Raw genomic sequence first — 15560 nt, 5'->3', positions numbered from 1 at the left:
CGGATTCTGTCGTCGTAAATCAGGAGCCAGGCAATTTTGCCTGTTTGTACTACTTTGTTGTTGCCTCAGCGTCGGGTAGTTGCTATGTTTACGAAATAGGCGCGGTCACATTGGAACCGCAGGAAGCATCAAATTGAGAGCTGTAAGTTGACATAAGAAATACTTTCCCTGCAGTGCGCACGCCACTTAAACCGATTTTGATCTGTTTCATCGGTAGCCTGGTAAATTAGAGTTAGTGTTTGAGTAGCGACCTCTCTCTTACCAATTTGGGATTTTATTTGGCTTACAGCAAATCACCGTACAATTTAATTAGTTTTTGTACTTCCGTTCTATCTACACTTGCTACAAGCTGTTGGTGGTGTACAATATTGGTTTGCTGTGAAACAACGCGACAGAGCTTTCGGTATAGCACACTGTCCTATAATTACATACAACTCATGCCACCTAAATATTTAATTTCATTTGTTAATGTAACTTATGGGTTCTTGTTTACAACATACAGGCTTTATCAAGTTTGATGATTTTATGCCTGTAAGCATGTCAAAAAACATGGAAAACCAACCTCGAAATGAAAGTTCTTATCCTACTGTTAACTCGACTCAAGAATCAGTTGACCGTAAACTTAACACAAGACTGCCTCAAGGTTCTCAACAATCTGGTGAAGTTGTTCCTCTACCCGAACAATCAAGAGATGTTGTACCCCAAACTCATCCAGCTCGATTGGGTCCAGTCGATCAAGAAAACCAAGTTATAAATATTGTAGGGAAGAAAAACACAGAGTTTATGTTGTTGTTAAACACGTTGGTATGTTTTACAGCATAAAGCGGAGGCGCCACAGTTCGGAGACACAATCACCCACACAACTGGACCAGTGTTCAACGCACCAGTAGAACTTCATCAACATTTCTATACTGTCCAGCAACAACAAACGGTTCAGCATATACATGAACAACCTCACACTTCAACACAACCACCTGCACCAGTTGCTTTGGAGGAGGAGACCTCACCAAAGTCATTTAATGAAACTCCGCCCACATCACATCAACCACAGACATGCCGCAACCAGTCGACATCAACTATGGATGCAGAACCAGAAACTCTAGGTCTTACAGCAACAACACCTAGGACAGCGACAAGTCAATCAACAGCAGCCCATGTATTACCAAATAAAAATCAGCAAACAACACAAGCCAATGAAAATAAAAACTGTGAGATGGGTTTGTTTGTTGTTAGTTAAAATACAAAATTAGTAAATCTACTACTGAATAAAATACCGTAAATTAAACTGGCTTGATGCTATTAGTGCTTCACAGAATGTATCTTGTTTAGGTATACAACTGAAATCTCTACTAAAAAGAGAGGTCAAAGCCATCGCCAGTGAGGAATCGACACTAGCAGAGTTTTTAGACCGAGCTATAGAACCCGTCCCCGTTGCCATGGTCAACAAACCACAACAAATTGGAGACGAATTTCTAGCAGAAGGACATTATCACCGAAGAAAGGAACTTTACAAAACACCAGAAAGTGGCATTACCAGTGAGGAATTGTTCCCTCGTGCAAAACAGATTGCACAACAAGAGGCGGAGAAAAAGTTCAAACCGCATGAAAGGGAAGCAAAACAAAACTACATTGATAAACATGGGAATGTAGTTGGTGTAGTTGGACAAGCTGGAATAGGAAAAACCACCTCAGCAAAAAAGTGGGCCCTCCAAGCATTAGATGGACAATTGTGTAGAAAAGTATCGTTTATCTTTTACATTGTGATCAGGCTCATTGACTTCCAGGCTAAGATGACGTTCCTCCAGTTTCTTATTTCCACCATGTTATCGGATTGGATCTGCACACCTGATGAGGCAACATTTATACTCGCCGCCATTTGCAGTGACCCTCACGTTTTGATCATTTTCGATGGTTTAGATGAGGCAGCATTCAAATCATTTTCCAGTTTGGTTTCGAAACCTCTGGTACATGGAAAAAATACTGCAGAAAGTTACTTGAAGCATTTAGCAGGGGGAAACTTGCTTCCACGTGCTCGAAAGATGATTACCTCACGACCAGCTCAACTATACAAGCTCCATCCTTCATATCGACCCACGTTTATAGTTCAGATACTTGGTTTAACTCCAACATCACAGAATCAACTCGGACGTCAGCTATGTGGCGAAAAATATGATGTTATACATCAAAAACTGACCCAAAACCCTAATGTATTTGCGTACTGCTATGTTCCGGTCAATTTTATATTGACCCTCAACTACCTGGTGAATTACGATGGGGATATTCAGTTTGTTTCACTCACGCGAGTTTTTGCTTTTACTTGTAGCCAATATGTAACAACAGATCATATGCAGGGCCAAGAATGCGAATTGGACAAACTGGCTAAAATGGCCTGGGATGCATTTCTCAAAGGCAAATTGGTATTTAAAGACAAGGACTTTAAGAGAGCTAAAATTAAATCTTTGACAGCCGACGCCTTCCTTACCACATCAGTAACAAAGCAAGTGAATCTCAAGCTAACGATATTAGACGGACACAAATTAAGATATTTTTCTCACCTCACCTGGCAGGAGTTTTTCGCCGCCTTCTATCTGATGATGATCATGCCCTTGAAGGAATTTCAGAAGCAAAAGAAACATCTAACCGAGGACAAATGGGAAGTTGTTTCCAAGTTTGTCTTCGGAATCTGCGATTCTTCGGTTTTCAATAGACTTGAAACCCTTGTTGATGCAAGTTCTAGTGAAGATTGGTCACTCAAGAAGTTCTGGCTGACCGAATTATTGACTGAAATGAGCACAACAAACATAAAGCGAGTATGCAGCTGGGCTCATGAGTCAAATGAAATTGCTTCATCTATCGCCTCCTTACTACCTGATGAGCTCGACCTCGTTGATTCATCTCTCCTTCCTGATGACATCGAAAACCTTTCCTTCGTGCTCAGACACAGAGCTAACCCGGTATTACTGTGATTAGGAATGTAATTTTTGCTTCCAGAACCATGTTTTAAATAGCAGAATGCTGAATCTTTACAGCATAATTAAATCTAGTATGATATGAATGACAACCTGTCTGATTAAATCAAAATTAGTTTAATAACTTTTCCTTCATCACAGAGCTAACCGATATTGATGTGGTTTAATTTGCGCTGTAGCAAACAATGTTCCAATCGGGTGAATGTAAAAGTTTGCAACCTTGGTTTAAAAAATGTTGTAACTATCTCGTTAAATCATTTAACCTAAGTTCCTGCAAGTAAATAGAGTTTAAAAACTTTGTTTAAGGTAGTTGCTAAAGATGGCAGTGAGTTATTTGTTACATTGTTGTTACGTAACTCTATGATATGTGACGTCACCAACTGTGTTACGCTTTGACAGCTTGTGATACTTTAGTTTGTCAAATAATCGACACATAAAAATTGCCAACGTCAGAAAAGGAAGTAAGATACTATTTTTTCTTCGCGAAGGTACTTGGTACTTTCACGTAATTTTAAAGATTTACCTGATGTGTAAAATGCACGTTTGTCCTTTCATTTATTAAATGCAAACATTAGGCACAGAACGCGGGAGTAGGCAAAGTAATTTTGTCGTAATGCTTTAACTTATGGGGAGATTCATCTACCTTCTAAAAAAAGAACTAGTATCAATATATATCTGCTCTAAATTTTACAATGTTTTTCATTTCAACTGCCTAAAATGTCCAACTGTATTACATACATAATAGGGGCATGCAATTTTGGACGTGATGATTAGTTTTATTTGAATATTGCGTATGTAAGCTATTGCTGCCAGGCATATAAGCTTAAACATTGCGTGTTGCCTAAAGGAAAGTCAGCTATGGCTTGTTCACCAAGTCACAATAATTTAAAAGATAAACGAAAGCACATATTTGAAGGTCAGAATTGGCCACTGTGATATTTGTAGTGTTTTTATGTCTGCTTTGTCATGTGTTAACATGTGTTTGTTGTTAATTCAACCTCAGCTTAAAAATCTCGATCTTTCCAACAACAAGATCGGTGGTCTGGGTGCAATTTCGTTGGCTCGTTGTCTTCACAAAATCAAGGTGATTGTGCTAATGGAATGCAACATCGGAAGCGATATAATCGGACTACTCTGCGATTCTGTACTGCAACTGAAAACGCCTGTAAGTAACTTATCCTATGTATGCGAAAAATTACAGGGAAAATGTTGGTGACAATTTTGAGTTGTTGCCTGGGTCAAAATACTATTATTACGTACAGGATAGGCATTTAGTGCTTTTGTTCTAATTTTTCCAGGGGTGCCATCTGTACGTTTAGGAGCGTTGACAATCATTTTTACAATGTTTTATTACTTCGGTATTGTTTGTTAAGACAACGTTCAGTGACATTTTACTCTGATTTATTGAATGAAACGGCCGATATTAGCTTTGCTGAGATCAGTTGTGAATTAGCCACATGTTATCGCATAGTTTTTGTCTAGTTTAAATATCCATCAGCCAAGAAAGGTTAGATAACATTACTGTAACCGAACAATCTAATTACTCGAAATGTTTATTGCTGTGAAATAAACGGACTTGTTTAAAAAGCCTCCAAATATGCCAATTTTTCGAACACAGTTAAGAGTTGCCCACTACTGTGTCAGACATTCGCTATTTTTACATTTTCTTTAAAAACTGTTTGGTACACATATACACATAGGGTTCGGTTCAGGTTTTTGAAAATGTATTTTTTCGGGTTCGGGTTTTGTTCCGGTTTGGGCTAATTTTCTGGTCCGAACCGGTTTGCGTTTTTCAATCCGTTCCAATTTTTTATTCGTTTTAATTTAAATCTACCCACCATCTACATGGCCTTATCAAACTCCAAAATAATTTTGTCCGTGCACTGTTATTTTTGACACGCCCTATAAGTGTTGTCTCTTTTAAGACGCCCTAAAAGTGATATTCATTTTTTTACTGGTTTGTTTCCGGTTTGGGTCCAACCCCAAACAAAATATGGGGTTCAACTCCGGTTTGGGTTTTCAGAAAATCGTAATTAGCGGTTCGGGTGTAATAAAATTAACTGTTTAAACCAGTTAGCGGGTTCGGGTTCAGTTCCGGTTCGAATCCCTGGTTCTAACGATTTTAACTGAAGCAACAGTGAACACACCTTACCCTGACACGTTTTATAGCAAATGAACCAATCATGATAACTGGTAGACAATAGCCTTCCAATTTGACTGTTACGCGTATATTATGAATTGTTTCGTCACAGAAGAGGTTTTAATGTAACAAAGGCGGTGATGTAAAACTTAATTTAGCGATGTGGCAACACCGTTATTTGAATTGCGTTGTGTTTAAATTTCTGGATTAATGTTTATTGCTTGTAGGCAAACATCTTTTGGCTGAGCGAATCAATCAGTTTCGCTGCAATAATTCTACCAGTTACCGAAAAAACAATTGGCCAAATCGCACAAGTGGTTTACATTTCATTCTTTTACAAGTTTCTGGATTAAATAACAATATTGAAAGTTTTGCCTGTTGCGCACTGCAGGCCTTGGACACCAGCTTACAGTGCAAACCACACATTTAATTTAAATGTTACTTGTTCGTTTTCTTATTATTTGTTTAAGCATTTAAAACCCATCTCTCAAAACATGCTTGATTTGCTATTAATAATCTAAGCATATGTTGGCAAATTTTCTTTGAAACATCGGCGAAAAAACAACACTCGATATCGTAACATAACCCGAAGATAACACAGACACCATTAAACTTGACACGGGGATAACACTTTGAACAAGTTTATCTGGGAACCCATTGTTCCGTGATAAAGCCTATGTCATAGGCCCTATGAAGCGATTTGTGTTCATAATACAGGGCGAATAGGAGGAAAAACACATTTATAGTTTAATTTTTACAAACTGAAGAGCTTAAACGCGAATTTGATTGGTCAAACAGAACAAAAATTTCGGGTTTTGAAATTTTAGCGTAATATTGAAAGCAATTGGGAAAATAATACTAAAAATACAGAAGAATTAAGGTTAAGTTGTTGTTGGTTCTGCCATCAAACAAGTCAGTTTTTTGGTGCCCTCTTCAAAAATTAATCCCGAACCTTGGTTTACAGAAATATGTAGAAACTTAACTTGCATTAACCTAACAAACGCCACTTTGTTGATTTCTCATATTTGCTTTGTTACGAATTGACATGTGATATTTTGCTTTAACATCAGCTAAAAAGACTCGCCCTCTCCGGGAACAAGATCGGCGATTTGGGTGCATCTTTATTGGCCCGTTGTCTTCATAATATCGAAAAGTTTGAGCTTGCAAACTGCAACATCGAAAGCGAAGGAGTGAGACAACTCTGCGATGCTTTACTGCGACTGGAAAAACCTGTAAGAAATTTTGAAATATTATCTTGTGATTATGCCAGAGTAATTTTCAAGTAGACTTTAAATATTAGCATTCAGCATGCATTATTACGCTTAAAGGATAGAGCCCAAAAGTTTCATTTAAGTTTGCTAAGCGTAATCGCGTTAAAGCTCACCAGTTTGCAAAAATCAGTAAAAGTTCATTTATTACCCCAATCAACGATAAAAAAGAGTAATATCTCATCACTAAATGCGACCTTGTAAAAAAAACTATGCACACTGCTACACAAGTTTACTTTCCTCTTTAGGGGATTTTACTTTATTTGACACTGTGACAAATGCCATACAATGTTATGTAGCAGCCCTTACGTTGTTTTACTTAGTGTTAACCAAAGTTTATATAAAACACTAGTTCTCCAACCTATTGTTACGCAATAAAGCCTATGGAGCCATTTTGTGTCGAAAATGATACAGCGAATATAGGAAAATAACACATAAATTGTCTGATTTTTACAAACTGGATAGCTTAAACCCGAATTTGATTGGCCACATTAAACGAAAATTTCTCATTCTAAAATTTAACGAATATTACAAGCCAAATTACCCTTTTTCATGTAAATTTGGCATCTTATTTTTTATGAAAACTTTAAATATTTGCATTCAGCGTGCATTATCACGCTCAAATGATAGAACTCAAAAGTTTTATTCGATTTGGCCTATTAAATTAGCGTTTAAAGCCAACAATTTGTAAAAATCAGACAATTTATGTGTTTTTTAATTCCCTATACCTGCTGTATTAATTTGGACACAAAATGGCGTCCATCCTTGGGGCTGTATCGCATAACAATAGGTTGGATTACTTGTGTTTTATACATACTCTGGTTTGAACGTGCCTGAAACACTCTTTATTGATGTGCCCATACGTATTAGTAATTTCGCTAAAATATTTAAATAATTTTTGTCCAAAAAATGTCCAAAATTAACTTTTTATTTTTTAATTGAGCATTATTGTTAGGAAGTGAGTATTTAGCGGAATTGATTCAGGTGTTGGCAATAAATTGGTTTCGATTTCGCTGTAAAAAGGCCCGGTTTCGAGGGTTTTTTCGTAAAATTCATTGTAAATTTGTAACTGATTTTGCCCTGCGTGATAAACGGGCTTTGGTATTCATGCAAACAAACTGAGTTTGTTTAGCCAACGAGTATTTCTCGAACTTTGTTTTGTTTACAACTTCTTATACTAGCCAATGCCGTACTAAAGTCAAGCTTGGTGCTTTGTTTAATCAAAACTTTCAAAAGAAGACTGTATGATCATTCCAACAAACCGATAAAAAGAAAATGCGGCAATTGTAACCAACGGCAATTAGATTTACCCAATTTTCTTTTGCTTTTATAAATACTTATACCTGCGTTTGTCAAACGAACGTTGGCAAATCACCCTGGACTGGATCTCCTATAGCACTGGTTCTCAACTCATTTCAGGCCATGGACCACTGGGCCAGTAAACATAATGTCGTGGACCATTTCATTTTTGAGCAATGTTAGGCAAGAAGTAAGCATACGAAACAACAATTTAGGCTTGAAACATATTACTTTAAAACCGATTTTCAAGAAGTGGGATATAATTATAACAGCTAACATTTCGATACTTCTTTAAAATGTAAAATGCAATCATCTCTAGTTTATCACCAAATTTGGTGGAAGTCTTGTGGACCACCCAAAAAGTTATCATGGACCACTCTTATCTGTGTTGTAACATACTGCCCTAGGACAATGCTCTTCAACCGGTGTGCACGGTCCAAAATATGCATGGGGTGGACCGGTACGAAATGGTATACAAGGGTGCATCACAAACTTTTAATGAACCATTAATATTTGACATTCGGGATATTAGAAAAAGTAGGTTTCAACTGATGTATAAATGAACATCTGTATTTTTCCTAAATGTTGATGTCTAACACTTTCAGTGCGATCGACGTATATCCAAAGATGGCAGTAGGGTACAGTACGCTCCGATAGTAAGGTACGGTACGCAGCAAATTTCATCAAAAAGTACGGTACGTAGGTACGGTACGCAAAGAAAGCTGAGGTACGGGTACGGTACGTGGTACGGTCCTTCACTAGAGCGTACCACCGTACCAAAAGCGTACCGTACCACCATACCGTACCAGGTTGAACACAACCCATTAATTAATTTCTTTATTTTGGACAAAACTTAAACCCCGTTGCAAACTATTTTGTATCTTGAGTATCATGAACAAGTTTGCTCGCATTTGACAAAATTCATTTCCAACTATTTTAATAGGCATTGGTACGAGTACGGTACGAGCAAATTCTTTTCGCTTAATACGGGAGTGTCGTTCATTACTTATTACTTACTTTTAGCTGTAATAAATTTAAACCCGGGTATAATACTGTCGGGCGTTACAAGATGGTCGTGTTTAATAAACTCATAACTTGGATATCTTGTGTTCTCCTTCTCCTATTGTGAGTTTGAAAGACCTAATGTGGTTTTTTTTAAATACTGTGTGCAACACACGGCACAAAACAAATTTTTACACCAGCGGTACATTGGACAAAGTGAAAGCGATAAATGTTTTGTAAGCCAATGATTTCATCATAATTTACGCAAACCTTTTAAGCGCCACACAAACACAATAAATTGGACCTGCACGAAACAAAATAACCATTGACTAAAGAATTAAATTCCGGTTTAAAACAAACATTTGTACACTGCGCAACATACTTCAAAGTAACGAATAAAAAATACAGAACCTACATTCGACGACGAATGACTCCAGTTCCTTAAAGCATTGAGCTCACTACAGGAAAGCCCTAAATGAAAATTTATTTATATTTATTTTGGTCAGGCTCTATTAAACTTTAACCTTGCTGTAATGGGTTTTAGATCCCAGGGATGACAGGATATTTATTTACAGAACATTTTACAAAGAGGCTGTAATTTCTTAAACAAAAAAATAACTTAAGCTTTGTTTTGTTGAGGTTTACACTTATCATCGACGGTGTATTTTGTGTATAGACAACATATACCCGGAATAAGAAACTATGTATGACGTAAGTAACCGTGTGTTGACACAGTGTGTTATTTCAATACACGACAAACATAAAGCAACGAAATGAATCAAGCAGTCACTTACCCATCTTTTTCATTAACACCAACAGTAATTACACAAAATCAAACCGAAAAACAGACGGGATTTTTTAATTCATGTTAAAAGGCGGTGGGGAAAAATATTGCTGAAAAATATTATCCAATACAGCATTAAATAGAAAAACAATTTGAACTGTTATTTTTGTGCAAACAATGAACGCGCGTTGTATTTGTTATGTTCAACGGTTCGGTATTTCCTTATCTACTTATGCATTCAAGCACTAGCTTTGGGCGTGTTATGACATGAATATTTTTTTGCGCATGGTGTCACCTGGTGTCTGGCGAGTTATTTAAAAACGATTCTCCACATACCAGTGATTTTAATTTGATCATATGATATGTGTTCCATAAAGTAAGTTGTTTAACAAATGTTGGTCTTTCAGCAGATTTTTAAGAATAAGTTTCGACGTCCCATACGAGTTTTTTGATTTTAACTCTGCATAGCTCACATGAAACAAAATATGCGATATGATGTTGCATGTAAAATTACTTACTGCGAGCAGTGAAACGCTATTCAAGCGCATACATGGTCCGGAAGATTAGCACATTTCTTGTCGCAAATATTAAAAAAAACGAAATTTCGCAACAAAAATGTAACGACCGAGGTGTCCACCATTGATGTTAAATCATCATTTCGAATACCTACCTTACAATTCGAGTAAGCTTTTAAGCGCTACACAAATGCTAAAGCACGAACCTGTGCGAATCGGAAAAACGAACTTCACAGGTTTTACAGCAATATACTGTAAGTTGACCTGCATTACCCTAAGAAACCTCACATTGTTGATTTCTTATGTAGGCTTTGTTACGAATTGACATGTGATATTTTGCTTTAACATTAGCTAAAGAAACTCGATCTCTCCCACAACAATATCCGTGATGCGGGTGCAACTTTGTTGAGTCACTGTCTTTACAATATCGAAGAGCTGGATCTGAGTTGGTGCATCATCGGAACTGAAGGAGTGAGACAACTCAGCATTTCTGTACTGCTACTGGAAAAACCTGTAAGAAATTTTTATTCTTGCTCGCAAACAATTATAAAAATCCTGTTTCTTATTTTTAGTGATTTTAGTGACAGAGTACATTGATTCTATAAAGGACACGCATCAAAAGTTAAACTTGAAGTAAACAACCCATAGGTTGAGAAACACTGATGTAGAATATGCTATTTGTAGGTTTCGATTGATGTGTTTCACCTTGTAGCCCCAATATTTACCCCACTAGACCCCAAAAATGGGTTTATTTTCTAAACAAGTTTGAATTAAGTATTGATATTTTAGCCCAGTGCCGATCACTGTGGTTTACCTTTCAACACCCGACCTTCACATGGTTATCTCTTGAAATGCATTATTTACAACTTTGCATGTGTGGGGGCCCATCAGTTTGTTTCTATCATTGTGATGTTATATCATCATTTCTAAAGCTATAATCTTACCTTTCGAGTTAGCTTTCAAGCGCTACACAAATGCAAAACCATTAAACTGTACGAATCAGCATTTACAGCAATAGACTGTAACTTGACCTCTATTAACCTAACAAACGACACATTTTTGTTTTCCCACGTTTGCTATGTTACAAATTAACATGATGTTTTGCTTTAACATCAGCTGAAGAGTTTAGTCCTCTCCGACAACTATTTCGGTGATGTGGGTGCATCTTTATTGGCTCGTTGCCTTCGCAATATTAAAATGCTGGACCTGCGAGAATGTAACATTGGAAGTGAAGGAGTGAGACAACTCTCCGATTCTGTACTGCAACTAAGGAAACCTGTAAGTAATTTTGTTGTACGCGCGTGAACAGTCTTAAGGAAAAAAATATTTAAAAGTTTTGCATATTTACGTGGTACAGAATAAACTGATTTCATACAGGATACCCATTGACTTTCAAAGATTTTGTTACTATTGAAAATAATCAGCACATTTTTTTGCTGATAACCACACCCGAAAACGCTTTAGCACTGCAAGTGACATTATATTGCGTTTGTGTAAAGACTTGTACATATAGCATTTGTGTAAAGATTGCGTTTGTCTTTCCCGGTCACGAATAAACATCAAATTTTTCTAAAGGAGACACATATTATTTTTGTCCGTATTTTTTTTCTTTGTTTTTTTTTCTTTTCTTTTTTTCTGTCTAGCGCTGGTGTGTAACGCTCGTTTGGTCAAGAAAGAGTGCTTTAAATTGATTTAAATTTTCCCAAATGTTAGCTATTGTACCGAATTTAATGCCGAATGAGCCTGCAGTTCACCAAAACGACTGTACTAAAGTACATATTCTAGGAGTTTCATGCTTTGTTGGTTAGTGTAATGGTATTTTAAAGAATTTTCTTTCTTTTTATTAGAATTTACATATTTTCATTCCTTAAACCCCGAAATAATCGGTTTTAGTTTTAAACAAGAAATACAGACCCTAATGTGCTGCAATTATAAACAATGGTTGGCAGTAGGTTATTCGTTTAGAATTCTAAATTTGGTGATATGAAGTCAACAATATTTGCGCAGCAATGCCATGTCGTTTTATTTTATCACGCGCAATTTCGGTTTGGGCGAAGGTTTCACACTTACGATGTGATTTCAACTCCATAAACGTGTTTCGGTTTCGCTTTTTCGACTTTGTTTGACACATTGTGTTAGAGCAAAACAATCGCAGCTCAATGTGGCCAATGTAAAACCCGAAGCTCAAATCCAACTTAAGTGATAAACGCAGTTCTTAAAACTGTCACACCAGTGTCAGTCGCGATGTAAGCGTAAGAAAAACAGCAAATAATTGAAACAAATAAGGAAGGCAAAACACAACAGTTATAAAATAATGCGCAGCTGAATTTGCTGATGTCAACAACAAACAACTGAAAAATATTATTTGAAAGTCGTACCACTACTGGTGTATTGTGAGAAATAACACCTGGCTAAGTTTCAAAAAAATACATGTTTGTAACTCGTTGTTTTGATGTCCTCTCACCATGCTGTTTACGTACGATTACGTGATAAAATGATATCACGAACTTTTAATTGGTTTTCTTTTTGCTTATCAGTTGTATCATTTAGATGGAATTTCTTGATCTGTCTTGCAACAACCTGACAGATGAAAGTGTGGACTCATTGGCTCGATGTGTTCACAACATCAGCGATTTGCGGGTTCGGGAAAACGACTTTGCAAAAGCAGGGAAGAATTTCATCAGATCAAAGTCGCGAGGTGTTGTTCGTCTCTAAATACGACGAAGAGATTATTTGGTAACAACTAAACCAAAGTCACTTGAATTTTATGCATAAAACCATCTCGATGTACTGGTAACTATATTATTGCCGAACGATACAAGCAAGAATTCGGGTTCTTCATGTTGCTGACGTAAATCTGTCTTTTATAGAACTCTTACAACACTGTTAAAATATGCAAATCACAAAAGTAGTGTTTTCATTTTTTGAATATACACTTTTTTGCAGTGTAAGGTAACGAAATGCAGTTTGTGTCCCGATATTTTTAGGTCGCCATTCGTGCTTTATTGCAATTTGTTTTTTACTTCTGTTCTTCTGTTTGTTTTTCGGATTCTTCTTCCATGAGGATGAGCCCGATATAAAACAGTAAGTCACTTCCTTCTGTACAGTCGACTCAAGTAAAATCTTTGTCTCTTGTTTAAGTAATATGTTTTGTTTTTTTAAATGAGGCGCTTACAAGAATGCTTTATTTTTTTCAAAAGTTTCGATAAATGCTCATGCGATTATAAGTGATAAACATGTCGCTTTTTACCTCTATTTGGGCCGTTATTTTTACAATTAAACTTATGAACAGATCTATATATTGTGTTCCGAAGTATCTGTTTTTGTTTGGTTTATTTACTCAACCACAAAAATATCAACCCCGTTTTCATGTGTCGGTTTAATGTCACTTGTCTATAAAAGCCTCACATACATCTTTGCTGCTCTAATGTTGGCCTGCTCCTGGGCGCCACCACCCGTGATAAACGTTTTCCTTTCTCGTTTGTGGTTTTGATGTTTGAGGATCAGCCCGTTTCAAACAATAGTATGAAAATTGTGTTGAGTCGTAAAACCTTCAGCCAGCAAACAGAACTACCAAAATGTTTAATTTGCGAAAGTTCTTACTTACTTCGCCTTGTTGGACAAATTTAAAATATTGATGTCAGCAAACGCCTACAGTGCTGTTAAAAATTACTAATGTGATGTGTTAAATAGGTAATTCATTTTTTCTTGTTTTCTTTAGTTTAGGTTTCCAAATTTTGATTTGCAAACTGGGCCTTGTTTTCACCGTTACCGCCCCTAATCCTGTGTATGCATTTTTGTCACTGTGGTGCTGTTTTGATTTCTGGCTCCACTTTACCTTTTAACACAAAGAGAAGAACACAAAGGCGATTTTCGGGCGTTTGTCGTGTAGCACCAACTAGCGATACACTATAACATTTTGTTGCATATTATTGTATTCGTTGTTCATGTATGCGTCAGATGTTTACATTAGTCCAAGTTTATTTCCTTTTTTCAGTTCCTTTCTGAGCAAATACATCTACATTCTGCTATGTATAAATTGGTAGTGCGTGGTTACAGCATAAGTGGCTGATGGCAACATGCCAACTGTCACGGTGTTTCCTGGGGCACAAGTTTTTCTGCGCCTATTTGTTTAATTGACTTGTTTTGTGGCGCCGGTCATTCAATTTCGGAGACGGTACTTGGTGACCCTGTGCTGGGGGTTGAAAGTATAGGCTTTCAAAAGCTTACAGCCGGTTAGTGACAGCTTCTCGATATCATAAGAAACACTCTAATGGTTATCTTTTCAAAAAAAAGAGAAAATAACGCGTGTTAAATGGTTTCATTTTTAGTGTGTACTAAGAAGAATCTCAATATTAATTACTTGTTCAGTTGCTAGTATACGAGGTGCGGTAGGTTAGCTAGATTGTTTTGTAACAAACTACGCGCATTCGTGCGATACTTTACATAAACCTACATTTACCTTAGTTGAAGAAAAGTAAAACTTGTTAAAACGTCTACACGTTCATCGGCAAGTTCATGTTGTGAGGTTACATTTTAGGAATAGTAGCCATGTTGACGTTGGTTTTGATATTGGTGTGTACACGTTGATTTGATAGTTTTGTGTTTAAAATTGAGGAACTACTTATGCGTGTGTCATGCAGAATGCTACTTTACGAGCAAAATGTTATCGTCAATAAATCTACTCGAAATTTGACCAACTTCGGTGGTCACCATTTGAACAAATATTTGTGGTAATAACAAATATTTTCCTTTTGCTGTCCGTGTTTGTTAATCACATATTTATGTCGCTTGGTGTCAATAGCGAGCAGGCGAGCCAAAGTAATTTACAGGTTACGATCTTACGATACGATTACCGCTGATTTTAACCAAATGTGTTTAGAATAGTAATCTGTCAAATTTTGTTTGCGCCTGATTTTATCGCACTTCCATGTGCTTGTTTCGTCTTTGGCCCTCATAAACTCATGATGTTTCAGTCAAAATTGTTGTTAGAAATATGTTATTAAGATGTTTATTTATTTGATTAAATAATGTAACAGTTTACTCTGCAGTATTAGCAATTAAGCAGAACCAATTTTCTTTTGCTTCCAACCAGTAAAACACGGACAGGGTTTTACCAAAGAACTCTAGGCGCTACTGGACGCGCTTGAGTGCATTATCACATCCGCGTACTTCGTGATGCGTAACACCACTGCCGCATTGCTTATCAGAAGCTTTGACCACGTTTGCATTTAAGTTCCACTGCTTGATGGGACTAAAGCACAGTTTCATCAGCTTTTTCGCCATGTTTAGGGTGAATGGGTTTTGTCGGCACCAAAATTCCGCACGTTTGAAACATTTTTGCTTTATACCTAAAGCATGTAAAATTTACTGTTTGGTCGAGAGGCATTGCACAAGGTAGCGAAATCGAAACAGTGTTCATACAATACTGTTTCAATGGGCAGCATATTGCTGGTAGTCGCCAATCCCGCGGATGAAAATTTAGATGGTTTTATGCTAAGCATTTTATTCAACGATAGTAGTCCACATAAGCGAGCATTAAAACAAAAATGTCCTCACATATCCAAATATGTTTTGTGGTTT

The 15560-nt window shown here is 36.8% G+C and overlaps 1 protein-coding gene across 1 annotated transcript; it reads left to right on the top strand.

Moving 5' to 3' along the window:
- Positions 1-549: 549 nt before the first annotated feature.
- On the top strand, positions 550-2966 carry LOC145223707 (protein NLRC5-like). The gene is made up of 3 exons (XM_080090101.1): positions 550-747; positions 818-1208; positions 1330-2966. Exons 1-3 carry the CDS (start codon positions 550-552, stop codon positions 2964-2966), a joined length of 2226 nt encoding a protein of 741 aa, XP_079946227.1.
- The last annotated feature ends 12594 nt before the right edge of the window (positions 2967-15560 follow it).

This window comes from Phallusia mammillata, chromosome 4 (assembly GCF_965637545.1).
Source record: "Phallusia mammillata chromosome 4, kaPhaMamm4.hap1.1, whole genome shotgun sequence".
Classification (NCBI taxonomy): domain Eukaryota; kingdom Metazoa; phylum Chordata; class Ascidiacea; order Phlebobranchia; family Ascidiidae; genus Phallusia; species Phallusia mammillata.
This window is presented reverse-complemented; position numbering and strand designations above follow the sequence as displayed.

Excerpts from the sequence above, each read along its gene's own strand:
- LOC145223707 (XM_080090101.1), top strand. The coding sequence starts at position 550 with ATGGAAAACCAACCTCGAAATGAAAGTTCTTATCCTACTGTTAACTCG. Across the intron at positions 748-817 it reads CAGTCGATCAAGAAAACCAA|CATAAAGCGGAGGCGCCACA; the intron begins GTTATAAATATT and ends TATGTTTTACAG. Across the intron at positions 1,209-1,329 it reads AGCCAATGAAAATAAAAACT|GTATACAACTGAAATCTCTA; the intron begins GTGAGATGGGTT and ends TATCTTGTTTAG.